The sequence below is a fragment of the Chiloscyllium plagiosum genome, unplaced genomic scaffold (assembly GCF_037043375.1).
Source record: "Chiloscyllium plagiosum isolate Xiang-an unplaced genomic scaffold, Cpla_swu_hap1 HiC_scaffold_7, whole genome shotgun sequence".
Lineage (NCBI taxonomy): Eukaryota > Metazoa > Chordata > Chondrichthyes > Orectolobiformes > Hemiscylliidae > Chiloscyllium > Chiloscyllium plagiosum.
The window spans coordinates 27,522,362-27,550,251 of record NW_028270145.1 but is presented as its reverse complement, the minus strand read 5'-3'; the positions used below and the strand labels follow the sequence as shown (position 1 = coordinate 27,550,251).

The 27,890-nt window shown below is 43.5% G+C and overlaps 1 protein-coding gene across 1 annotated transcript; it reads right to left on the bottom strand.

Annotated features, from left to right (window-relative positions):
* Nucleotides 1-1,660: 1,660 nt before the first annotated feature.
* On the bottom strand, nucleotides 1,661-26,128 carry lrrc3 (leucine rich repeat containing 3). Its single transcript, XM_043694557.2, has 2 exons — nucleotides 26,032-26,128; nucleotides 1,661-2,705 (listed from the first exon to the last, which is right to left on the bottom strand). Exon 2 carries the CDS (start codon nucleotides 2,604-2,606, stop codon nucleotides 1,821-1,823), a length of 786 nt encoding a protein of 261 aa, XP_043550492.1. The 5' UTR covers nucleotides 2,607-2,705; nucleotides 26,032-26,128; the 3' UTR covers nucleotides 1,661-1,820.
* Nucleotides 26,129-27,890: the final 1,762 nt, after the last annotated feature.

The following is a 27,890-nucleotide window of genomic DNA, read 5'->3' as shown; positions in this document are numbered from 1 at the left end:
AGTACAGAGGCAGAAACTGCAGGCTCAGGTCTGATTGCAGTGCATAAACATAAGCCTGATTAATTATAAAAATAATGAAACATTGCTTTTATAGAAAATGGTATCTTGCCTAATTAATTATAAAAATAATGAAACATTGCTTTTATAGAAAATGGTATCTTTTAGACAACTGGCCAAAATTAACTGTAATCTGCTGGATGTTAGGCATCTGTCAAGGGATGCAAATTCTCCCAGTATCTAACATTGCTCCCTTTGTGAACAGAAAATTAGCCTGTCACAAATCTCATTAGCTGTTTGTAGAACTTGTCTTCTCTCGTAATGGCTGCTTTGTTTCACACATGAGGAGCTTGCTTGACCCATTGCAATAAGTTCCTAATGATTCATTTCATGGGGAGACTGTGGTGTGCATAAAAGGAAAAGACTTGCATTTATATAACACCATTCCCAAATCCCAAAGCATCTTTACAGATAACTAAATAACCTTGAAGTATGCTCCTGTTGTGTTGTAAGAAAGGGAGCTACCAATTTACACACACAGTAACATGATAATGAACCAGATAATCATTTTTAATGATGTTGATTCAGGCATAAATATCGATCAGGACACGAGGGAGAATTTGCCTGTCTCTAGAGGGTGCTTGAAAGTGAATGTTGACCAGGATCTCACTCAATGCTGTATGAAGTGTTTATTTTTTAAAATTAGATGACAAGTAGGAGCTTTGCTTTGTCCTGAATATTTAATTGGAAATAGAAATTAAATTACCTCCCAATTCAATTCACAGCTTCTTGACATGCAGCCAATCTGAGATGTTGTGAGGTATAAACAGAATCGCTACAATAAATCTTCCCCGTCCTTAACCTCTGATAACATCAGTCAGTTGCTGTTATTCCTAAATATAACCCAAGCTGTAGATTACACACAAACCAAAATTTTCCTTGCGGAACAGTAGCGTTTAAAGAGATCATAACTGCCTCAACTTAGACTAGACCTGAGATGTTGTCCACCATATACCAACAAGCCAAGTATTCACTCCTCACTGGAATATGAATGGCATTGGTTAGACTGGCATTTATTGACAACCTCTAATTGCCCTTGAATGTGCTGCCTTCTTGGGCATTGGTCCCAGTCTTCCTGTCTCATCAGGAAAGAGAACTGGCTGATGTACATCAGGACCCTATGGATATCCTGGCTCACATGTGCATTGCCGACAAAGTTGGAATTTTACAGTGGCCTGATTCCTAGCTGCCAAGGACCCTCCTCTAGTGTCTCGACAGGTACATGGGACATGCAAAACCCTCTCTGTCCACCCAATCATTATGACTCCCCATGCCCTTTATCCCTGTCCATCTCATGATTGCTAAGGAACCTTCACCTACCCACCTCCTCCATTGACTGTGCTCAGTAGTACACCTTTCCCTCTACACCCTCCCCCCAGCCTACCATGCCACTCCCTGACTGTGGACGGGCCTCCAGCCTGGTCCTGAATGTTAAAACCCTTCGATCTGCAGCACCACCATAACCTTAAGGCTTCCCAGGGCTTTTGAGGAATCTGCCACCTTCCCACACCCTTCACAAATCTGACTTGGATTGAAGCCCGATGCTCAGGAAAGAAGACAGTCATATTTCATCGTCTACCAAAGTCACCACAGCTCATTCGTTCTGACAGCTTTATTAGGAACTTCAAATGCACAGAAAAAAAATCATAGAAAAGGTCAAAGGGCGTACAATCTCTAATTAGCAAATGAGGCACTTGTGGTTGAGCCAGGAGCGGTGCTGACTCATCCAATATTAAGGTCGCATAGGTGTCACACAATCGATCTCACAGTACAGTACTGATGGTGTCAAACTCCTTGGTGATCTGTGTGCTTGGGAGCGACTTAAGGTACTCGAGGTGACGCCTGGCATCTTCCTGATTCTGGCGCACGTAGTACACAATGTAGGAGATGACCATGGTGAACCAGCCAAACATGGTGATGAACATGGCGACATCGGTCGTCTTCTGGTGGATGTTGCAGAAGTTGATACCTGAATCGAGGATCTGGATGAGTGGCTGGCCGGCATACTCCTCCTGCACCGAGGAATGGCAGATGAAGTCATTGACCGTTTCTGGGTCAAGGGTCAGCTCCTCGATGATCTGCTGCAGCGAGCATTCACAGTGCCATGGGTTGTCTGAGAGTCGGATCTTTGCTTTAATTTTACTGAAGACCTCCTTTGGCACACTCTGGATCCTGTTGCTCGACAGATCAAGCATCTTGAGGCCCTCAGGGATTCCTTTGAATGCTTCATTATCTATTGACTCAATGGCGTTTTTGGATAAATCCAGTTCCTTGAGTAGGTAGAGGTCTTTGAAGGCATTGCTGGGTATTTTGGTTATCCGGTTGGAGTTAAGATGTAAGGTCACGGTGTCAGCAGGGAGGTCCTTGGGGATTTCCTTCAGGTTCTTGCCAGTGCAGCGCACAAATTTCCCGTTCTTGTCGAAACACTGGCAGCTTCTTGGGCACGTGCTGGTGACCACCTGAAGCAAAGAAAAGACCAGTAGGAGACTACCCAAGGCCATTGACTGCTCGATCTTGAACCGGAGCCATGTCAAGCTGCCCTGTGACATGGTGAGAAGAAGGTCTCAATGCCACCCATTAGAATAGCTCATCCATTCCGAGAGCAGCCAAGTCACTCGAGGGGCCAGCACCAGCAGAGACTCTGTGAACTAAAGGAAAATAGGACAGTGAGAAGAATAGGCCAACAACCATTCCCTCTTTCCATTGAACGATCTAGGACTTAATGCACTGAAACAGTTAAATTGATGATGTAGTAGACAGTGAAGAAGGCTATCTCAGATTACAAAGAGATCTCGATCAATTGGGCTGAGGACTGTTAGAGTGAGTTTAATTTGGATAAATGCGAGATATTGTGTTTTGGGCAGAACTTATATAATTACAAGGAGGGCCGTGGGTAATGCTGTAGAACAAGGAGACACAGAGGGGTCAAGGCACCTAATTCTTTGACCTTTGAGTCACATGTAGATAGGGTGGTCAAGAAGATGTTCAGTACAATTGCCTTCATTGTTCAGACATTTGAGTACAGGAGTTGGGACGTCATGTTCAGGTTGTACAGGACTGTTTTGGAATACTGTATCCAGTTCTGGTCACACAGCCGTAGAGTCAAAGACATGTACAGCATGGAAACAGACCCTTCAGTCCAACTTGTCCATGCAGACCAGTTATCCCAAATTAATCTAGTCCCATTTGCCAGCATTTGGTCCATATCCCTCCAAACTCTTCCTATTCATATACCCATCCAGATGCCTTTTAAATGCTGTAATTGTACCAGCCTCCACCTGGTACTTCCTCTGGCAGCTCATTTCATACACGCACCACCCACTGCATGAAAAAGTTGCCCCTTAGGTTCCTTTTAAATCTTTCTCCTCTCACCTTAAATCTATACCCTCTAGCTTTGGACACCCCTACCCTGTGAAAACGATCTTAGCTATTCACCCTATCCATGCCCCTCATGATTTTATAACTCTCTATAAGGTCACCTCTCAACCTCCTATGCTCCAGGGAAAACAGTCCCAGCCAAATCAGCCTCTCCCTATATTTCAAACCCTCCAACACCAGCAACATCCTTTTAAATCTTTTCTGAACCCTTTCAAGTTTAACAGCATCTTACCTATAGCAGGGAGACCAGTATTCCACAAATGGCATAACCAATGTTCTGTTATAGGAAGATTATTGTTAAGCCAAACAGAATTCAAAAGAGATTTACTAGGATGTTGCCAGTGTTGGAGGGTTTGAGCCATAGACAGAGGCTGGATAGGCTGAGACTTTTTGCATTGAAGCTTAGGAGGTTAAGGGGTGCACCTCACAGAGATTTATAAAATCATGAGAGGCTTACGTAAGGGGAATGGCAGCTGTGTTTTTCCGAGGGTGGGAGATTTCAAGATTTGAGGGCATGTGTGAGGAGAAAGATATTAAAAAGAGATGAGGGGTAACTTTTTTATACCGAGAGTGGTTTGTGTGTGAAATGAACTTGCAAAGGAAGTGGTGGATGCAGTTACAATTACAATATTCAACGGACATTTGGATAAGTACATGAATAGGAAAGGTTTGGAGGGATATAGGCCAAGCACAGGCAGGTGGGACTAGTTTAGTTTGAGAACATGGTCAGCATGGACTGGTTGGGCCAAAGGGTCTATTTCTGTGCTGTATGACTCTATAACTCTAAATGGGTCCTCAATACTTTTCCAATGTATCCAGGGCCACTGCCTTTAGTATTCTGGGATGCAGAAATATCAGGTCCTGATGATTTGTCAGCCTTTAACCCTATTAATTCCCCAGCACTGTTTTTGTGCCAATACTGATTTCCTTCAATTCTACCCTTTCACTGGTGTTTATCCTCACGGCAAGATGACCCAATTTTATCTGCATACTCCCTCATCTAATTATTACGTTTCCATTAAATTGTATCTGTGCTATTCACTTCAAACACAAAACGACAGCAAGTTCCCCATTTGGAATTGCTCTCTGAGTGTAAACTACTCTTTTGAGTTCTTTGTTGAATTTATTAGCTAGGACCAGATTATATTCATGGATGGTTCATTTGGAAGTCCCCTGCAAATTGTCATCTCTGCACTGATAATGCTCAGATTACAATGGAGGCAGCAGGTACTGGAATCACTCAGACATATTCATTCATTGGGACCAATCAGAGGCAATTCACCCCTCCTAAATAAAATGGCGAGGGGTAATTGATTTTTAAATCTTTTTTTGTTATTTTGGTTAGATTTCAGCCACACGCTCCCGATCTTTGGGAATCGAGGACCTCCTCTTGGGCCTGCTCCTGAGTCTGGTAAACGTTGGACAGCCAGTCGGTGTGAGAGGCAAGATTCAAAAGTTCAGGGTCAGGAGAGGTGGACCCAAGTCTGGGGATGAGGGAGGGGGTGAGGGGGTTGCTGAGAGCCAAAGAGCCAGTTCCTGGGAATAGCTGACCGAAGCCTGTGGCTGGAAGCCAGCTGCCATGTTTTGGAGGCCAGGAGGGGAAGCAATGGCCAAAAGCAGCCTGTACCAGCAGGGGCACTAGAGAGCCGCCTGTTTGCTAAGATGGCAGTCTGCCCTCCAAGTCCTAGAGGAGCTGATGGATGACAGGGAATACCAGCCTCTAGGGAACACCAATGTATACCTCCCTCTTACCTCAGGAACAGCCACGCAATTTTGTACCCACACCATCATTGTACCCTTGAAAAGCATGGGTTCTAATTTGCTGACAAATCTATACATAGCTCTCTGTCAGGTGTCTTTTAAAAGTCCATGGACATAACGCCAACTGCTCTAACCCCATCAATCCTCTCCTGTTGTCTAAAGTCATTGATTCTGTCTCGAAGCAGAAAATTAAAGGGAAAAATCATGAAAGCCAGCAATGACTTGCACTCATATAGCACCTGTTATCACAGTAAAAACAACATGAAGCTGCTGCACAGTTGAACAATAAAACAACATTTGACACCATGCCACATAAGGAAATATTGGAACAGGTGACAAAATCTTGGTCAAAGAGATAGAATATATCGGACATCTTGAACAAGGAGAGAGAGAGAGAGAGAGAGAGAAAGGTGGAGAGGTTTAGGGATGGTAATTTCAGGAAAAACAATCTTTCTTTGAAACTGTCCAAGTTAAATTTGCAAAGAAAATAAAACACATAAGCAGTCAGTTACACACTGATGATTCGATCTCAGAAACCAATTGTGTAAAATTGAAGATGCTTAGAAGCATCAGCAGAATTGAGATCAAATTTCCGACGAAAAATTACAAAATTTTCAATCTTTATAGTGCTATGCCAGTACTTAAAATAAACTTTCTTATGTGAAAATTGCACTATTCCATGGAGGTTTCCTCTGCTCCTGTCTTATGTGTGTGCAAATTCTGTGCTCTATCAAAGAAATAGTCTTCATCTCTAGGAAGAAGGGGTTATCTTACTAGGAAAGCATTGTGCGTTTAGAAGAATTTTTGAAGTATCAAAAATCCTAAGTGGACTTGACAAAGTGGATACTGAGAGAGTCATGTAAGGGAAACTGGGACGAGGCAGGCATGGTTCCAAAATAAGGAGACAAGGACACGCTGACTCAGTGGCTAACACTGCTGCCTCACAGTGCCATGGACCTGGGTTCGATTCCCACCTCAGGCGACTGTCTGTGTGGAGTTTGCACATTCTCCCCGTGTCTGCATGGGTTCTTCTCACAATCCAGAGATGTGCAGGTTGGATGAATTGGCCATGCTAAATTGCCCAAAGTGTTTAGGGATGTGTAGATTAGGTGCGTTAGTCAGGGTTAAATATAGGGTAGGGGAATGGATCTGGGTGGGTTACTGTTCGGAGGGTCAGTGTGGATTTGTTGGGCCAAATGACCTGTTTCCACACAGTAGGGATTCTATGAACCACAGGTGGAATGGTAGCTCAGTGGTTAGCACTGCCGCCTCACAGTGCTGAGGACCTGGTTTGATTCCATCCTTGGGTGACTGTCTGTGTGGGTTCCTTCCTGATGCTTTGGTTTCCTCCCACAATCCAAAGATGTGCAGGTTAGGTGGACTGGCCATGCTACATTGCCCCATAACATCCAGAGATGTGCAAACTAGCTAGATTAGTGATGGGAAATGTGGGGATAGTGTAGCTCTGGGTGGAATGCTCTTCGGAGGGCCATTTAGCCCACTGAGTCTGTACTGACACTCCAAAGAGCATACCACCAGACCCAGTCCCCCATCCCATCCCCTTAACCCATATTATTACAGCTAACCCACATCCCTGGACACTATGAGGAATTCAGCATGGTCAATCCACCTCACCAGACCACCCAGAGGAGACCCACACAGACACAGGGAGAACATGCAAACTCCACACCTAGGGCTGGAATCGAACCCGTATCCCTAACGATCTGAGGCAGCAGTGCTAACTACTGAGCCACGGTGGTGCCCCTGCTCCTGTTTCTCATCTTCCCATGATCCCCAAGCTGATTTTATAACCAGAAACAAAGGGATGGAGACTACAGTCTATTGGGGGCAGAGAGCATTTATCAATTCTCCCATGATAAAAACATAAGAAATAGGAACAGGAGTAAGCCATTCATCCCTCAATCCTGCTCCACCAGTCAATAGAATCATGGCTAATTCGACATTCCTCACGTCCTAGCCATGTCTCAGGACAGTAAGGATATTAGACTTGATTCAGCTCCCAGAGTAGAGCTACACTTGATTGAGCCATGGTCCCAGAATCGGGTGCAGGGATCCACTCCCAAAGGCGCACTTTGTCATTTGCTGGGAACTGAGGATGGGAGAATTTAGCGATGGGTGCGGAGATGCCTGGGTACTAATCACTGTGGACCTCCTGGTATTCTCATCATGGTAGCTTCTCCAATGGACTATACACATGTGATTGTCTCAAAGGTGCTCTTGTTAACTGTGGCTCAGAGGTTGGGAGGGTACGCTCATCACATTTCCCACACAGCATTACCTTAAGTTGACAAATGTGCTTCTTGCTGCTTAAAGCTAATTTTTTAGCGGGGGTGAAAGGACACATCTCACTCAATGTATTGACTTTTTTTATTTGATGCTGCCAAGCAGATCAAACAACTGGGTTTTAATGTGTGAGAGCAACTAAAACCTATGATTGCAAGCTAGCCTTGTAGACGTGAAGCTTTCACTGACAGTATCTTTAAATTAACTTGTAATGTTGGTCTTTGAGACATAAATAAACCGAGCAAAGAGACTGAAGTCTCATTTCAGCAAAGTTCAGCTTAGTTAACATCTACATTGAGTCAAAACATTTCCATTGAGGTAATAGAGTCTTTTAGTTAAAACGCAGAGAGAAAGAAGACAAAAGGTTATGTGTGGCCTATATTTTCTTTTGTTTGTCAAAATCCATTCTTACAATTTAATTCAACTCAGCATAGATGAGGGGAAAAAAATCAGTCATTGTAGTTACATCCCACTTTGTTTGGTATTTGCAACACCTAGACGTAAGGCAATATTAGACAAGCTGAACCAATTGGTCCAATTATCATAAGGCCATAAGAAATACAAATAGGAGTAGGTCTTCGTTAAGATCATGGCTGATCACATCTAACATCCACTTTCCTGTCCTTTCCCCATACCCTTGATCCCCCTACTGAACAAGAATCTATCTAACAGCCTTAAATATAGACTCTGTTCCCACAGCTGTCTGTTGCAAGGAGTTCCAAAGACTCTGAACCCTCATGAAGAAGAAATTCCTCCTCATCTCAGTCTTTAATTAATGCCGCTTTATTCTGAATTGGTGCCCTCTGTTCCTAGACCCGCCTATGAGGGGAAACATCCTCTCAGCGTTTACCCTGTCATGTCCCTGAAGAATCCAATATATTTCAATAGGATCCCCTTTCAATCTTCTAAACTTCCATGAGTACAGTCCCAAACTGGTTAACCTTTGATTAGATTAGATTAGATTAGATTAGATTCCCTATAGGACGGAAACAGATCCTTCAATACAACAAGTCCACAGCGACCCTCTGAAGAGTAACCCACCCAGACCCATTCCCCTCCATTTACCCCCGACTAATGCAGCTAACACTATGGACAATTTAGCATGGCCAATTCACCTGACCTGCACATCTTTGGATTGTGGGAGGAAACCGGAGCACATAAAACAATCCCTCCATACCATGGATTATCCTAGTGAACTTTCTCTGAACTGCATACAATGAAATGATATCTTTTCCTAAATAAAAGGACCAAAAGTGCTCACAGTGCTCCAGATGTGGTCTCACCAGCACTTTGTACAGTTGCAGTTAAGATTTCCCTCCTCTTACACTCTAACCCCTTTGGAATAAGGGCCAACATTTCATGAGCCCTCCTGATTACCTGCTGTACCGCTGTGCTAGCTATCTGTGTTTCATGCACAAGTACTCCCAAGTACCTTTGTGTCACAGCTTTCTGCAGTTTTTTGCAATTTAAAAATACTCTGTTCTTTTGTTCTCCCTTCCAAAATGAACAACATCACATTTGCCCACATTGTACTCCAGCCTATTGATGGGTTTTAAGATACATCTTAGAAAAGAGAGAAGTGAGGTGACAGAGGGGATTAAGGAGGAATTCCAGAACTTCAGAAAAATAGATCCTATGATTTAGTTATAATGCTATGCAGTGACTAGATGTATTAGCTGCTTCTTGTAAGAGTGATGTCCTCAAATAGCCATCTAATCTATCTCTGCAGCATTTGTTGGGGAATTGACTTGCCACATGAGCCCACATGATTAGACAGACAGTTTAAAACAGCTCAACAATGCAACAAGAAAGTAATAAAAGATATTGCAGTTTCTTTCATGACCATAGGATATTCCAAAGCACTTTCCGGCCAGTAGAGTATTCCTTTTAAACTGTTGTACTGTTGAAATAAAGGAAACACAGCAATCAATATGCACGCAGGAAGCTTTAACAAATGGCATTGAGATCAATGACTAATTAATCCCTGTTGGAGATTTTGGTTGATTGATAAACATTGGCCAGGGCACTGGGGAGAACAGCTATATTCCTTACTAAAATAATGCCAAGGAGTCTTTTACATCCTCTAGAAAGGGCAGATCCTCCTGATTTAATAGTTCATCTGAAAGGTGTCATTGGAATATTGGCTAAGATTATGAGCCTTAGGAATGGGATTTAAGTTCTCAATTCTTCTGATTCAAAGGTAAGAGTGCTGCCACTGTTGGTATTGGGTCAGTTAGATCAGTTGGCTGGACAACTGTCTGCATATGCAGAATGATGCCAACACCATGGGTTAGAGTCACAGATTCATGAAGTTATACAAACAGAAACAAACCCTTTTATCCAATTTGTCCATGCTGACAAGATATCCTAAATTAATCTAGTCCCATTTGCCAGCGGTTGGCCCATATCCCTCTAAACTCTACCTATTCATGTACCCATCTAGATGCTTTTTAAATGCTGTAATTGTACCAGCCTCCACCACTTCCTCTGGCAGCTCAATCCATACACACACCTCCCTCTGCATGAAAAAATTACTCCTCAGGTCTCTTTTAAATCTTTCCCTTCTCACCTTAAACTTATGCCCCATAGTTTTGGATTCTCCCACCCTAGGAAAAAGATCAGTAGAGAATTCAGGGAAAATATCTTTACCCAGAGAACAGTTAAAATGTGGCACTCACTCCCAAAATGAGTAGTTGAAGCAAATAGGATATAGATTTATTTATAGATGGGGATTTTTTTTTTAGAAGTTGCTTGTTCTGAGTAATCAAAACAAAGCTTTGATGGAGATGCTGGCTATTAAATGTTGTTTTTCAGCGATGTTTTAAACATAAATTCACCTGCCTTTTTAATATGCCAGAATATAATGGATAAATAATAAACCTTCAAGCTGAACATTGCAGATGTGCCGAATACTTGAAGATTATTTAAACAACACATCCTGGAAATTTTAAATGGTAATACATGGAATTTCTCCAAAGTAATAATGGTAAAGATCTGGACATCGGGAGCAGCCTGAGAATGTGATGGAGGCAGACTTCATCGATTATATCATTTGGTTACTATATTAGAGTGTTTATAAATGGGTAATTATAATCAAGATAAAAGAACTGCAGGGCTATAGGGAAAGAGCGATAAGACTGCAATAGTCTTGCAGAATGCCAAGACTGATACAATGATATGAATGGTCTCCTGTGCTCTAACCATTTTGTGTTTCATGATACATTTTTTGGGGAAACTGGATAAAGTTATGTTAAATAGAAAGAAATAGGAGAATAGTTATAGAGATGTACAGTGCCAAAGAAAGGTCGTTTGACCCACTGAGTCTGTGCCAATCAAAAACTTTCACCTAACTTACTCCAATCCCATTTTGCACCACTTGGCCCATGGCCTTGTGTACCTTGCCTTCGCAAATGTATATGCTAACTGGATGAGACAACATTGGCGAGGGGAGAGGGAGTGAAATGGAGTATCCGACAAACACTGGCATGAATGAGGTGAGGCATATTGTCCGTTCCTGCACTGTAAAATACCACATGCAAAAATGTCTGAAAATTGAACATAACTCGCAAACAGACTTTGCGAATTTGACCAGTGTGTGGAACCTGTACATGCCATAGCCGGAGAGGAAAATCAAGTCACTAGATAAGAGGCAGGTGGGAATGGTGGGATGTAGATCACATAAGCCACCGTGTGGCCAGGGGTTAAGAAGGGCATGAAATCGCAGGTTTCCCACTTTGTCTCTTTGATCCAGAATGGGACTTGTGAGCCCATATAGCATAGACTTACTTTGCAACAGTGACCGACTTTATAGGTTGAATTTTAATTCCTGCACCAGCTGTGGTTACCATGACGGACTCTTCTTCTCAACCCCTCCGCTCAGCTGAAGTTGGGTGACCTTCAGGTTAAACCACCATCAGTCATTTCTCTCTAATGAGACAGCAGCCCTATGGTCTAGGAGGACTGTGCCAGCTTTACAACTGTTGGCCAAAAACCTTTCCAGCTGACATTATGCTCCCTTGGTAATACAGCATGAGAGGCTTATCTTCTAGTACTGGCCATGTGTTTGACCCCCATAGTTTTTCTGATTCAGAACTGATGGCATTACCAGGCTGACATGCAAAATCATTTTCACACTCTGCACAGGCTGCAACAAACTAAAAGCACAGAATCCGAATCATGTCCGCAAGACCTTCCAATATTCCTGACGCAGTTTTGTGCTGCCAATGCTCATCTGCAAGGAATACAGACTTCCCAATTTCATTAAAGGATAAAACTCACAGTCTACAGGGAAATAACACTTTCCACCCATCAGCCTGGGCTGCTGTTCAAATCTAATTCTCAAAGGCTTTGCAACCCAGTACTGTATTTTTTCCCAAAATTAAATAGAATTGCACAGCACAGAAACAGGCCATTCAGCTTAATTAATCTATGCTAGTATTTATGCTCCACATGAGTCTTCTCCCATCCTATTTCAGTCAATTGTCATATCCTTCTATTTCTTTCTCTCTCTTTATTGCATCTATGTGATTAGCACCTCAACTGTTCCCTATCTACGAGATTCACAGTTTAACCATTCTCTGGCTAAAGAAGCTTCCCTGAATTTTCTGTCACATGAATTAGCACCTATTTTATTTTAATGGGCTGTAGATTTGGAATTTCAATCAGTCAGGAACACAACCATTAAATTTAAGAGAAGTACATGCGCAAGCTTTGGATTGTGGAACGTGGAGCAGGCCATTCAGCCCATCTGATGTACTGCAATATTTTATTAACTTTGGCAGCTCCATCTAAATGTGCTTATCGAATCCACAAATAGTGCCCCATTTTGGCTTTTATTCTCTGGAGGTCTGGGGCAGTGCTCCAATCCTTTGTATAAAGAGTTTTTTTTCTCTTGATTCACTTTTGTGACTACAATAAAACAAATCAGATCAAACTAAATCAATAACTAAATGACAACAACAACTCACACTTTGACATAATCACACTGAACATACAAGCACAGCGAGAGTATTCAGCCTAACTAGTCAATGCCAGCCCTTTTTCAGCTCATTCTTTCATCAAAACCTCCTATTCCCTTTTCTCTCATATATTTACCAAACTTCCCATAATATGCACCTACGATATTCACCTGAACAATGCTAACTGGTAGTGAGTTCTCAGCATGATCTGGGGGAAAAGGTTTCTCCTGTGTTGGTTATGAGATTTAACAGTGACTTAAGGCTCCTCTTTTTGGATTACCTCACTAGCAGGAAATGACTTCCAAATTTCGACAAGCTATTTAATCCATCTCTTAAAACCCTCTATCAGGTGACCCCTCATAGAAAAAAGCCCCAGCCTCTTTATACAGCACCTTGAATGCAGGAAATGAAGTGGTACTGCACTGTTAGAGGTGCTGTCTTTCAGATGAGAATTTTAAACTAGGCTTCCCCTAGAGGGGGTAATGTACAAGATTGTATTGCACTATTTCAAAGAGCCAAGGATATTTTGCCTGCTGTCACGGACAGTACTTATTCTTCAACTAAATCGAACAGATTACCTGATTTTCATTATGTTGCTGCTTGCAGGGGTTTGCTGTGAGCAATTGGTTGCCCTGTTACCTGCATTGGTGTGACTACACCTCAAAAATTATTCTCTTGGCTGTAGGATGCTTTAACATTGCTTGAGGTTCTGAAAGGAAATGCAGATACTTTCCAAACATCACACTCTGTTCAGGACAGTGAGAAACAAATTGAGAGCGAGGAATGCATTATTCTGGTGCTCCATCATCAGAAACACCTTCTGTTTATTTCTGAAGTGCCAGGTTAAATCAGGATCATGCTCCATCGTGACATCATTTCACTGCCATATAGCTGGTCATCCCCCACCTTGGCTAACACATGATAAGCAATGAGATGGATGAACGACCAGAGAAGCTCTCCAGGCTGGGCTTCAACTAAAAATATTGAAAAGTGAGACAGATTGATCATAGAATCCCTACAGTGTGAGGCAGGCCATTCAGTCCACACTGGCCCTCAGAAAAGCATTCCACCCAGACCCACCCTATTCCTGCATTTCCCATTGCTTGCCCACCTAGCCTGCACACTATGGGCAATTTAGCACGGCCAATCCACCTAATCTGCAGGCTGTGGGAGGAAACCCACACAGACACAGGGAGAATGTGCAAACTCCACACAGTCACCCAAGGCTGGAATTGAACCCAGGTCCCTGGCACTATTAGATTAGATTAGATTAGATTAGATTAGATTAGATTAGATTAGATTAGATTAGATTACTTACAGTGTGGAAACAGGCCCTTCGGCCCAACAAGTCCACACCGACCCGCCGAAGCGCAACCCACCCATACCCCTACATTTACCCCTTACCTAACACTACGGGCAATTTAGTATGGCCAATTCACCTGGCCCTGCACATCTTTGTGACTGTGGGAGGAAACCGGAGCACCCGGAGGAAACCCACGCAGACACGGGGAGAACGTGCAAACTCCACACAGTCAGTCGCCTGAGGCGGGAATTGAACCCGGGTCTCTGGCGCTATGAGGCAGCAGTGCTGACCACTGAGCCACTGTGCCACACTGGAGCACTATTAGTTATAATGGCTTAAGAAAAAGTGAACCTAGAAAGAATTGCGATGCAATCAACCATTGGTAGACCAGATTCAAGAGCTAAAGAATCCCCTGACTATAAAGGCCACACTCATAATGTGGCAAGAATCAGTACCTTCAAAGAAGGAGTGCAGAATTTGTTTTTAATGCAAGGATATTAACAAGTTTTAAGTATCGTTTTTTTGGGCCATCAATTTACATCGTTTCTTTCGAAGGTATAGACATCTGAAATCCTAAAGAACTTATTTTAAAATGTGACAAACTGATGCTCGAAGTGATGCTGTGAACTTTGGTGGCAGTATTACAAATCTGACCAAACCCTCTCAAATTTTATTAAGAAGATAGCCTAGACACTAACGTTTTCTTATTTTAAAGGCAAATGTGAGACATTGCATTCCGGATGCAATTTGACTACAGATTTGAAGCAAAACACACTTAATTCATACCTTATAGTTGAAATACAACAAAAGAAAAGAAATTGGAATAACTTAATTCTATTGGACAACTTAACAGAATAATAGATTATTAACTACTAAACAGTAATTGTTCCAAAACAGTAACATCCCATAAACAAAGGTAATTTCAGAAAAAATAGATTGTCTCACAGGCAATTCTCCAGTCCAGGAGGAAAAACATCAGTAGAAAACTCTGAGGAGAGAGCAGCAGGGAGAGGTGAACTGCAGCTTCTACCCAGCTTCGAGACCCAGCAACAACTACTACGGAAAAACTAAATCTCCTGGCTCTGTCAGAGCTTGCCCCACCCATTCAGGCAGCTTTTATTGTTCTGACTTAAAAAGAACCCAAGGCCTCACAAACTGTTTAATAGCTCTGAGCAGACTGTTCATTCCTTCTGTATAACCTTGCTTCACGATAAAAAGCCTGGGACAAAATACACCTCTTAAAGTCAAAGTATGGTCACAGCATGCACTAGCAAGAGGGTGCATTAACAGATTCCATGCCATTTTTAGTTTCCAGCAGGCTGTGGATAGTTGCTTAGCAATCTCATAATAGACCATTCCTTGACGTTAAGGTTGGTAAATTGAGGTTGTTTAATGGGCTAAGACTAGTTAGTAATGCAGGAATATAAGTCATGGCTCACCAGGCAGCCCGACACTGCATAACACATGCTTTAAAGTGACTCTCAACAGGATACCAGAGCTTTAAGTACAGAGCTCATTTTAACTCCTATTGTAACGTAATCTGGATTCCTGTATCACATCCAATCCCACAACCTGAATTCTTTCCTTTGTCGCTGATTTTCTTCTCATTGCCGCACCAGTGGGATGAGTTTTGTGAGAGGAGCTCAGAGCAAGCTATAATCCAATTAATACCTTTAGCAATTGCGATTTTGCAGTCATGTGTGGAAACAGTCAACATTACTGCACAGAAAGAAAGACTTGCATTTATAAAGCACCGTTCACTGCTACAGGTCCCTCAGGGCTTTCATACAGTTAATGACTTGCTTTTGAAGTGGAGTCACTACGGTAATGTAGGGAGCATGGAAATATTTGTGCATAGCAGGATCCCAATATAGTCATGAGCAGATCACCTGCTTTTCAGTGATTTTGTTGATAAGTGCTGTCCAAGGCATTAACAGTGATTCTAAGTGAGGGACTGAATGAATCAAAATTTACAGTAAGGCAGATACCATTGCTTAGCGACTTTACAGTCACACATTTCTTGATGTTGAGTTTAATAGATTTGCGTGAAATTTCTTCTTTTATTGGAGGCGTTAGCCAGTTTACCCAGATTGGGGATGGCAACTGTGCCATTTCAAGGGATTGTATTAAGTATTGAAAAAGCTATTATTGCAGTGGTGGTAATCTCAACTTTAGGTGCCAGATGAAAATTGAGCTATAGCTCCTTTCCACTTTGTCTGTGTTTCTTTTCCATCAGGGCTGATTTCAACCTCATTTAAGTTTGTTCTGGGCATCTCCCATTGGGGAGAAATTGTTCCTCTCCCTCTCTATACAGCAATAACTCTTAATCTTAGAATCCCTACAGTGTGGAAGCAGACTATTCAGCCCTTCGATCCACAATGGTCCTCCAAAGATTCCCAAACCCATTCCCCCACCCCAGTAATCCTGCATTTCACATGGCTAACCCACCTAGCCTACACAATTTAGCATGGCCAATCCATCTAACCTGCACATGTTTCGATTGTGGGGGGAAACCCATGCAGACACAGGGAGAATATGCAAACTCCACACAGACAAGTCACCCAAAGGTGGAATTGAATGTGGGTCCCTGACGCTGTGAGGCAACAATGCTAACCACTGAGCTTCAGTGGACTTGAGGAGTGATTGTAACCTTCATAACTTAACTCTTTTAGAAGCAGTGTTTAGCCTTGTTGAGATTTATAAGCCGAGTGTCAATGGTGTCAATCCAACACTGCTACCATTTTAAACCATTCCCTTTAATGGAAGGTCAACACTTAGTGTTGATGGCAGTTGGGTGAGGAGGGGGAGGGTATTGTGTTCAGTGCCGACTGGCTCTCTGCCCCACTCGTATGGGGCTCCCAAGCTGAGCTTGGGGACAGCTGGCCTGGATGCCTCTCAACCAATCACAGGGCTCACCAGTGAAGTCTTGTCTAACCCACTCAGGGACTGGCAACTTCTGCGTCCGAGAGACTGTCACATGAAGACCAGTCTTTAGGGGATCTAATGGGGAGGCAATGGTGTTATAGCTAAACTACAGCAGATGGTGAAATTTGAACTCAATAAAAAATTTGGATCTGAATCTGATGAAGGCCACAAAAACATTGTCAACTGTCATAAAAAACCCATTTGGCTCACTGATGTCCTTTATCGAAGGACGTCTGCTGTCCTATCCGTTCCGGCCTACATGTGACTCCAGACCCACTGAAATAGGGTTGAACTTTTAACTGCCCTCTGGGCGATAAGGGATGAGCAATAAATGCCTGCCAGGATAATAATGCCCACATTCTGGAAATTAATTTTTAAAAAGGACAAGTGGATGTTTTTTGTTTTGAGTCTCGTGGGGTGAGGGTCACAGGGAGCGAGACGCTAGAGTCGGAGGCAAGGGTCGGCGATCCCATTGCCACTGATTGGGGCAAATGGATCCCCTCACCTACTGATTGTCCCAGTTTCCCAGACACCGACCCAGGGGCTTTTCCCACCTGCCAGGAAGCTTGGTCATCAGGCCAGTGTCAATTGTGGCCCTTTAGGTAGCTGTTAATTGACCACTTTAAGGGCCTTCATTGCTGGCAAGTCGAGAAAATCACCCAATGAATTGATTACTAAGTTGGCAAGAAGGGACAACTATATCTACATGGCCAAGTTACCCAAATAGCTGCCTTGTCATGAACTACCTCGCCACTTCCAGACAGGGAAAACTGCACCAAATAATGTGTCTGTTCATATCTGTGCGTGTAGGTCTTCGTGATTGTATGTATTTGCATGTGTGTTTGCATATTAGTCAGCATGTCTATATGTGGCTTTATATATGTGTTTGTGCGTGTGTTTAGATATAAGTCTGTGTGTATATGTGTGTGGTCATGTACGTGTGGCTGCGATTGTGTTTGTGTGTATATGTACAGCATGTGTGGTTGTGTTTATGAGTGTGTGTCTGTATTTATGTGTGTGTGGTTGTGTATGAACAGTATGTGTGGCTGTGTTTATGTGTATGCAGTTGTGTATGTATAGTGTGTGTGTTTGTGTTTATATGTGTGCAGTTGTGAATGTACAGTATGTGTGTCTGTATTTATGTGTGTGTGGTTGTGTATGTACAGTACATGTGGTTGTGTTTATGTGTTGTAGAAACAACTGCAGAAAATTAAACTTCAATGCAGATTCAATCTTCCAAATCCCAAATGCTACAGAGGAACAAAACAGGAAGCAAGCCTGCACATAGTGATGTCAATGAGCTGAAGACCCTCGTTGCCTGGTTACCGGCTGCGTATTTCAAAGGGCTTATTGGATTCCCGTCTCCCACTCCATGCACCCCTCACCAATATTCAGTCTAATAGGGGAGAGTTCTACTTCCACCATGTATTGAACACTGAGCTGTTAATGCTGATGGACCTGCTCCACTGTATTTGCTGCAGAGAAGATGCCGATGTACAGAGTCAGGAATTAGAATGTGGGAGCAGCAGCGACAATACAGCATTCATTCCAGGAGTCTTGGAAGGGGGGCAATTGAATTTCAACCGGCCTGTGAGCTCACAGTTTGGGGGCTTTTGGTGTCTGTGTTTGTGTGTGTGTGTTGGTGGGGGGTGGTGGGAGGGGACTGTAGGGTGAGGGGTGTATGGGGATTTGGAATTTGAGTCACAGAACTGGGAGGGATATGTTCAGGACTCAGTTGGAGGAGTGCCGATAAAGACCAAAACTGTTAACCAGTATCACACCCACATATGCTCCTCGTTACAACCAATAAAAAGACCAGCATTTCTGTAGCACCTATCACAATTCCAGGACATCCTGCAGTTACCGCCAATGAGATACCTTTGAAGTGTAGTTACTGCTTGAATGAAGGACACTTACAGGTACTTGTGCATGGCAAGCTCCGACAGACAGGAGTATGGTGAACAGACTGTTGGTGTGTGACATAAATATTGTCCAGGACACCAAGCAATCCCTCCCACCCGCCTTCCCCCTCCTGCCTACTCCCCTGCCCTACTGTGAAGTAGCACCTTAAGATCCTGTTGAGAGGACAGCTGGGGCATTTGTTTAACATCTCATCCACACTTCCAACACTGCAGTTCTCCCTCAGCACTGCACTGCCTACTTTTTGGGTTCAGCTCTCTGCAATGTCTTTTGAGCCCATTCCGTTCAGACTCAAATGCAGTAAAGCAACCATTGAGCCACAGTTGACACAACAGTTGGCTGAGACCCCTATGGTGGAAAGAATGACTGTATGTCTACATAGCACTTTGAATAGTGATTAGATGCAGGCACAATATTGAGCACAGGATGGATGTGTACATATACTTGCTGAGCTCAAATTCTCAAAAATGTGCTTAACTTTACAGTTCCTAATCTCAACCTGTGATCTACAACAGAAGAGGTCAGAAATAGCCTGGCTCTGAAATAACAGGCTCATTGTTGCACCCACAGTTTTTCTCACTCTGATAAATTTTTGAGGTTATAATAAGTTTTACATTTTTGAACTGTACTCTCTGAATGCCTGTATGTTTATTTAGATAGGATTAAGAGGTGTAAGGAGAGATAAAGCTTTTGTTATTAATACTGCAATGGTTCTGTTTGATTGACAAGTTATAGGATTATAAGAACTGTCTTTTATTCAAAGTGGTTTTTGATTGAGTGTTTCTTTCAATAGTACTTCAAGGTGTGCCGTTGTTATTATATGGTTCATTGGTTCTCTAGTGCATGCTGGGAGAATGAGCATGAAGTATGCAGGGGGCCATGGAAGGAGCAGGGAGGTGGCATGGGAGTGAGTAAGGGTGCCCACTGAGAGGACTGAGAGTTGGATACAATGATGTATGTACATGGCTATGCACATGAAGTTGGGAAACTTCCTCGCCTCATGCTCCCTGCCTTGATGATGAAAATCAAGCCCTTAGAATCAACAAAATACAGATTTCATTAGAAAGCAGCCCTTTGTTAGAATATAAGCTTTGGTTCATTCAGTGACAACTTCATAGAATCCCTATAATGTGGAAGCAGGTCATTTGGGCCACAGTGACCCTTTGGAGAGCATCCAACCCAGACCCATTCCATAATCCTGCGTTTCCCATGGTTAAGTCACCTAGCCTGCACATCCCTGAACACTACTGGCAATTTAACCTGGCCAATCCACGTAAACTGCACACCTTTGGACTCTGGAAGGAAACCCAAGCAGTAACGGGGAGAACGTACAAACTCCACATAGACAGTCACCTGAGGCTGGAATTAACCCAAGTCCCTGGCACTGTGAGGCAGTAGTGCTAACCACAGAGCTTCCCTAACTTGTCTGATCTGAACCTTACTCAGTGTGACTAAAAATGAACACTTCTGGAGTATAGTCTCAGTGATGGAGCTACAGTTCCCTCAACAACATTTGATGCTGTCCCTCTCAAACAGAAGTTCTAAATCAGTACATAGGATGAGCTTGCATTTACTAATCATGACCATGTGGTTGGCTTTTAACTGCCTTCCAAAGTGGGATCTCCGTCTCATTTGTATCAAATCAGCTACAACCCTGTAGCTCAAAGATAAATTCACAACCACCATCCCCCAGGACACTGACAAAGGGGAACTCCCCAGGCGAATAACTTACCTCCCATCTCTCCAAACTCTGGCCACTGTCTACAAGGCAAAAGTCAAGAATGTGATGGAATGCTCCCCAGTTGCCTGGATGACTGCAACTCTGACAGCACTTGAAAAGCTCAACACCTTTCACGATAAATCAAACTACTTGACTAGCACCCCGTCTAGCAGCTTAAATATTCACTCACTTCAGCACCAACACAATGTTTAGCATGTACAAGGTGCACAACAGCAGTTTGCAAAGATGTCTTCAACAGCACCTTCCAAACCATGACCACTACCACTTGGAAGAACAAAGGCAGCAGATCCATGGATACACCACCATCAGCAGATTTGCTTCCAAGCCACACACCGACCTGAACTTGTGCTATAGATTACATTCCCTACAGTGTGGAAACAGGCCCTTCGGCCCAACAAGTCCACACTAACCCTCCAAAGAGTAACCCGCCCAGACCCATTTCCCTCTGACTAATGCACCTTACACTATAGCAATTTAGCATAGCCAATTCACCTGACCTGCACATCTTTGGACTGTGGGAGGAAACTGGAGCACCCGGAGGAAACCCACGCAGACACTGGGAGAATGTGCAAACATTCCACACAGAAGTCACCCGAGGCTGGAATCGAACCTGGGACCCTGGTCCTGTGAGGCAGCAGTCCTAACCACTGAGCCACCTTGCCACCCATCTATTGCATTCCTTCCTTGTCACTGGGTCAATATTCTACTACTCCCCTCTTAACAGCACTGTGAGCTTACTTAATGGACAACATAGCACGGAAAATTACAGCACAGGAACAGGCCCTCCAGCCCACCAAGCCTGTGCCGATCCAGATCCCCTATCTAAACCTGTCAAAGTTCAAGAAGGCACACACCATCACCTTCTCAAAGGCAATTAGGAATGGGGAATAAATGATGGCCTAGCCAGTGACGCCCAAATCCCAATAAAGAATTAAAAAAATGCTGGCCTTGCTGATGATCACACATGTTGAGAGTGAACTCTAAACAAAAATTTGGAAATGAGAATGAAGGGCAACCAGAAGGAAAGAAAGGGAGTGGAAAGAGAGATGAGGGTTAAAAGAGAAAAAGAGAGGTCAGTGAGAGCAAGAGTGATGAGATTAGAAAGAGAAATAGAGAAATGTCAGCTGTATTATCACGTATATAATGGAAGGCTTTTTCTCTGCCCTTCCCCATGCCAACATTTTTCAAGCTGATTTTTCAATCAAACAGAACTCCATTCCACAAAATGCACTTGGTCTCCTCTCAGCATGATCAGAGGAATCAAGCCTTTGTTCAGACCTTGTACCATGGGTGTGTTCACACTTGTCCTTGTGTACCAATTCATCTTCCATTAAAGTCTCTCAGATCCTGAGTTACTGATGATAAAGAAACCTTGGGTTCTATTTGGAGAAACAGGACAAATGAGTGAATCAGGAATCTAAGCACCAAAATGATAGGGTTGCCTGTGTTTCAAAAGCCAGATTTCAGGGGCGTCATGTCACCCAGCAGAAATACTTGGTGGACACATTTTTCTCATAAACACTACAACACCTTGCAATCCATGGTTTGCATCAGTTTAAGGGGAGGTGATGGCCTAGACGTATTGTAACTAGTCTATTAGTGCAGAAAGTTAGCTCATGTTCCGGGGTTCAAACCCCACCATGGCAAATGGTAGAAATTGAATTAAATAAAGAATAATCTGGAATTAAGACCCTAATGATGACCAAGAACAATTGTCAGGAAAATCCCATTTTTTAAAATAGAATCCTACAGTGTGGGAACAGGCCCAACAAGTCCACACCAACCCTCTGAAGAGTATCCCACCCAAACCCATTAGTCTACATTTACCCCTGACTAATACACCTAACCTGCACATCCCTGAACAATGTGGGCAATTTAGCATGGCCAAGCCACCTAGCCTGAACATCCTTGGATTGTGGGAGGAAACTGGAGCACCCAGAAGAAACCCACACATACACGGGGAAACGTGCAAACTCCACACAGATAGTCACCCGAGGCTGGATTCAAACCCAGGTCCCTAACGCTATGAGGCAGCAGTGCTAACCACTGAGCCACCGTGCCCCTGGTTCACTAATGTCCTGTAGGGATGGAAATCTGCCATACTTACCTGGTCTGGCCTACATGTGACTCAGACCCACAGCAATGTGGTTGCCTCTTTAATAAATGCTAGCCCAGACAGTGAAGAAGGTTTTCTAAGATTACAAAAGGATTTGGTCAAATGGGTCAATGGAGTGATAAATGGCAGATGGAGTTCAATCTGGATAAACGCAAGGTATTGCATTTTGGTACAACAAACAAGGCTAGTGCTTATATGACCAAGCATAGGGCCTTGCAGAAGTGTTATAGAACAGAGGGACCTAGGTGTGCAGGTACATCATTCTTTAAAGTTTGCGTCACATATAGACAGGGTGGTTAAAAAGGCGTTTGTCACACTTGCCTTCATTGCTCAGTCCTTTGAGTGTAGGAGTTGGAACATTATGTTGAGATTGTACAGGACATTGGTGAGACCTCTTCTGGAATACTGTGTCCAGTTCTGGTCACCCAGTTTTGGGAAGGATATTATCAAGCTGTCCAGAGTAATAGTTCAGAGCTGATTAACCAGGATGTTGTCGGTATGGAAAGTTTGAGTTACAAAGAGAGGCTGGATAGGCTGGGAGTTTTTTCACTGGCGCATAGAAGGTTGAGAGGTGACCTTATAGAAGTTTGTAGCAATAATGAGAGGTATAAATAGAGTTGATGGTAGTTGTCTTTTCCCTAAGATGGGGAATTTCAAGACTAAGGGGCACATTTTTAAGATGAGGGGAGAGAGATTTAAAAGAGACTGAGGGGCAAAATGTTTACACCTAGGGTGGTTCACGTGTGGAATGAATTTGCTGAGGAAGTGGTGGATGTGGGTACAATGTTTAAAAGACATTTGGATGGATACATAAATGGGAAAGGTTTGGAGCAGACAGGTGGGACTAGTTTAGTTTGGGATTATGTTTGGCCCGGACTGGTTGGACCGAAGGGTCTGAATTCCATGCTGTATGACTCTATGACACCCTCATTCTGTGAGTGAAAAAAAGTAAAAGATGTTACGTTCAATTTCTTGCTTGCTCCAGATAAACCATCTTCCACCTTGATCAGAAGAAATCAAAGCATTTCACCCATTGAAACTTCTCCAACATTCAATAAGATCATGAGGTCTTAACTCCTGCCTACCCCCTCTGCTCCAGTGTAGACCAAAAAAAAATCTGCCTTATTCAGCCTTGAATATATTCAATGACGCATCCTCTATTCCTCTCTTGGAAGTGAATTCCAAAGACAAACAGCACTTAAGAGAAGAAATTCCTCTTCATCTTTGGAAAACACTTCATCTGAAACTGTGCACCAGGTTCTGGATTCCCCAACAAGGTGATATATCCTTTTATTGTGGACCTGTTCAAGGCCCCTCTGAAGCTTTTACCTATTCACCTACACACCGAGAGGTGAACACTGGGACGCATAAGCGAAGGTTATTTTTTGATCACTGAATATTCTGCATTGTGTAATGGTCATCACACCTGAGGCTTCTATGCTCATGGCTGAAAAATGTGTTGCTGGAAAAGCGCAGCAGGTCAGGCAGCATCCAAGGAGCAGGAAAATCGACGTTTCAGGCTTAAGCCCTGCTTCAGGAATGAAGAAGGGCTTATGCCCGAAACGTCGATTCTCCTGCTCCTTGGATGCTGCCTGACCTGCTGCGCTTTTCCAGCAACACATTTTTCAGCTCTGATCTCTAGCATCTGCAGTCCTCACTTTCTCCTTCTATGCTCATGGGAACACAAACAAAGAAACTCAGCCTTCTCAGGTCAACACTTATGAGTTACCCCCAAATCCGGACCCCCCCCCCCCCACCTCACCTCACCTCACGTTACTCTGGCGAATCTGCAGGCAACAATTCCAAAAATGATATGTGTCTCTTTCCTGAGATGCAGGGCGCAGAAGTGAACCCAGTCCTCCAGAGGCAGTGTGAGCACTGTTTTATACAGCACTGGCAATAACTTGCCATCCCTCCAGCCTTTTGAGCTTGAGGCCATCTATCCATTAGGCATCTTAAGATTGTGAAGCACTGGGAGTGGGGGCCATTAATGGTCGCTGCTGAAAGCTGAAGACCCAAACTCGTGACTGCCGATGGATGCGAAAACAAGATTTAAAAATAACTACTGAAAATGGGAGAACTTTATCCATGCCTTCAACCTCCGAAAGAAAATACCTGTGTGAATAATGCATGAGTGAAAGATGTTCAAAACTAATAGGAATGGAGATGGAAAGAAATGGTTTTCTCTGGCAGGAGAGCGGGCAATCAGATACTGGTTTATGCTAATTGGCGTCGGACCAGCGGGCAGACAGAGGGAGTTTTCTTCCTCTGATCACAGAGACACAGTGTCTGGAAGGACAGTAGAAGCAGTTTCAAATGTACCCTTCGAGAAGGGAGTGTGATAAATTATTGAAACAGAAAACTTTCCAGGGCTGTGAGGAAAGAGTGGAAGGGTGAGGCCTCCTGGATTGTTCTTTCAAAGAGCCGGGATAGGCTAGATGGATCGAATGACTACCTCCTGTCCCACATCAGTGTATGAAGAAAGACCATCAAGAGGAACTGACATGAACAGGTGAAAGCTTAGCACATGTTGAGGTTTCTCTATCCCTTTTTCAGAGAGGTGATACTCGTTCACTGAAATGTTGGGAAAGGGGATGTTAAGGCAAAGGTTAATAACCATCAACAATTAGTGGCAAACTTTAGTTACCATTCAATCAAAAAGGCATTACTAAATTATCTGGAGGAAATGTGGCAGACCCGCTGACTACTTATTGGAAGGGAACTAACGTAATTATTCTCATCAATCACTTGCGTGATCAGAATTATCCATTGCCAGAAGGCATGTCAATGCTCGGATGATTACTCATCCATGTTATCACACGTCCATAGGGACAGTCCGAGCTCCCGTCTCCACTCTGTGCCCCAGCTCCTTCCCAACCGGATTAAAGAACGGGAGTGTACAAATGTTGGAAACAGCATAGTAAGTTTGTGGGGGAAGCTGGACAAAACTGAAACTAAGAACGTGTGACTGGCGAGAGGATAACCTTCCTACCCTGGGACACACCTTTCCCACCTCCCACTGCACCTCCCTCATATTTCTGAAGTGACAAGGTCATGCTGGTAACATCTGGATGGATGTATGGAATATCAGTCAGAACCGCATTCCCAGCCCCAAATGGAGCATTTGTGCACATTAGATAGCAGTGCTTGCTTCTTGCTGGCAGTGAGCATTCCCAGGATGCAGGTACAGTGATAGGGACCAGCACAACACAAGCTGATACATTCTCTTCCCCCTTCGAGCAAGTCAAGGCTCACTCTGCTTTCAAATCAAAGCATCCCGATAAGCCCATTTAATTCTAACAATCTCCTCATCTGCAAATAAAATCCTAATCTCCAGATGCACAGGCTAAATCGGGTTCACTGCAAAACAACACTGAATGTTTAAAAACTGCATTCATTCCAGATATAAATAAGCAGAACTATCCACAATTTACAGGGCAGAAATTCTGGCTCATAACAACTGCTAACTTGCTCAAATTATCAGCAAGGAACCAAACCACCTCAGCAGTTACATTCAGCAGGAAAATTTCTCGTCTGCTCACACAAGCTGCACACTGGGTCACAGTACCTGTCCTCAGCAGACTGCAGTTGCTTTAACTGATCTTCACTCCTACTTGTTGATGATATCTCAATTCCCCCTGTCTCTTTTGTCCCCTCGCGTCTCCATTCTCACACTCCTTCTGTCACAGACCTTCTTCACTTGATTGTGCCTCCCCTTTGTTCCAGCCTCCCTAGCCTTGGACAGCCCTATTCCATTTCCCATCCAATAGCAGCAGGGCTAGCTCTCGATTGGCATCACTCTGTGCCACTGAGATCAAGGCAGAGCTGGGCAGAATGAATTGTGTTGATAAATACGTTCTATTTCAAGTGTCGCATAGGTTTCTGTCAGATATATCTGCTTTCCACCCTCCCTTCTGAACCCTGCAATCTTTGTTCTTTTTTTGTGGGTGATACTAGAGGTTATTTCTTACAGAAGGACCCTGCCAAAAAAAAAGCTGCATCATTGCCAACTTGTTGGCAAGACTTCAAAGACTGGCATCACATCTCCGTTCCCTACAGCAAAGCTTGTTGCCGAGTTAGAAGTCTTCAGAATAACACAGTGAACGGAAAATGAATCATCAGGGATCAATGAGCACAGTGCAAGACGATTCTGCCCATCCCAACTGTGCTGGCTCGTTGGAAGAGCTAACCAGGCAGCTTCACAACCAGTTCTCTAGAGTTACTTCATTTCCACACATTTCAGACAGCCAACAATGTTTATTCCGTTATCCACCAAATTAATGCTCACACTGTCATCACACAACTCCCAACTACCCAATATTCCATTTTTTTTCTATAAATAAATCCCACAACCCCAATTACACAGAGCAGGTTTTTGTTCTTCACGAGCTGTGTTGACTCAAGGAACTCCTATCATTTTGAGGGAAGAGGTTCATTGTTGAAAAGATCAAGAATAATATTCACTTTTTTCTATAGATTCATGGGGTGTGGATGTCGCTGGCTGGGCCAGCATTCATTGCCCGTCCCAAACAGGTCTTGAGAAGCTGGTGGTGAGTTGCCTTCTTAAACCTCTGCAGTCCTTGGAGTGTAGGAGTTTAGATGTTTGGTCTGCCTTTGGACTAAGGCTGTAATGAAGTGAGGAGCTGAGTGACCCTGGCAGAACCCTGACTGTCAGTGAGCAGGTTTTTACTGAGCAAGTACTGGTTGAGAGCACTGACCCCCCTTCCATCATTTTACTGATAATTAAGCGTAGATTTATGGGGCAGTAATTGATTGGTTTGGATTTGTCTTGCTTCTTGTCGCTGGAGACGCCTGGGCAAAGTTCGCATACCAGCTAAATACCAGTGTTGTATCTGTACTGGAACAGCTTCGCTATGTCTGTCGTTTGTTCATCATTGCCTGAATGTTGTCAGGATGTTGTGAAACTTGAAAGGGTTAAGAAAAGGGCAGTCCAGAACTAGAGGGCATAGGTTTAGGGTGAGAGGGGAAAGATATAAAAGAGACCTAAGGGGGGAGTTTTTCACGCAGAGGATGGCACGTGTATGGAATGAGTTGCCAGAGGAAGTGGTAGAGGCTGCTACAATTGCAACATTTAAAAGGCATCTGGATGGGTATATGAATAGGAAGGGTTTGGAGGGATATGGGCCAAGTGCTGGCAGGTGGGACTAGATTAGGTTGGGATATCTGGTCGGTATGGATGAGTTGGACCGTAGGGTCTGTTTCTGTGTTGTACATTGCTGTGCCTCTATGATCCAAAGCCTTTACAGTATAAATTATTTCTTGACATAGAAATATGCAATGATGATCACACAATTAGATTAGATTAGATTAGATTAGATTTTTCTAGATTAGATTAGCTTACTTATAGTGTGGAAACAGGCCCTTCGGCCCAACAAGTCCACACCGCCCCGCCGAAGCGCAACCCAC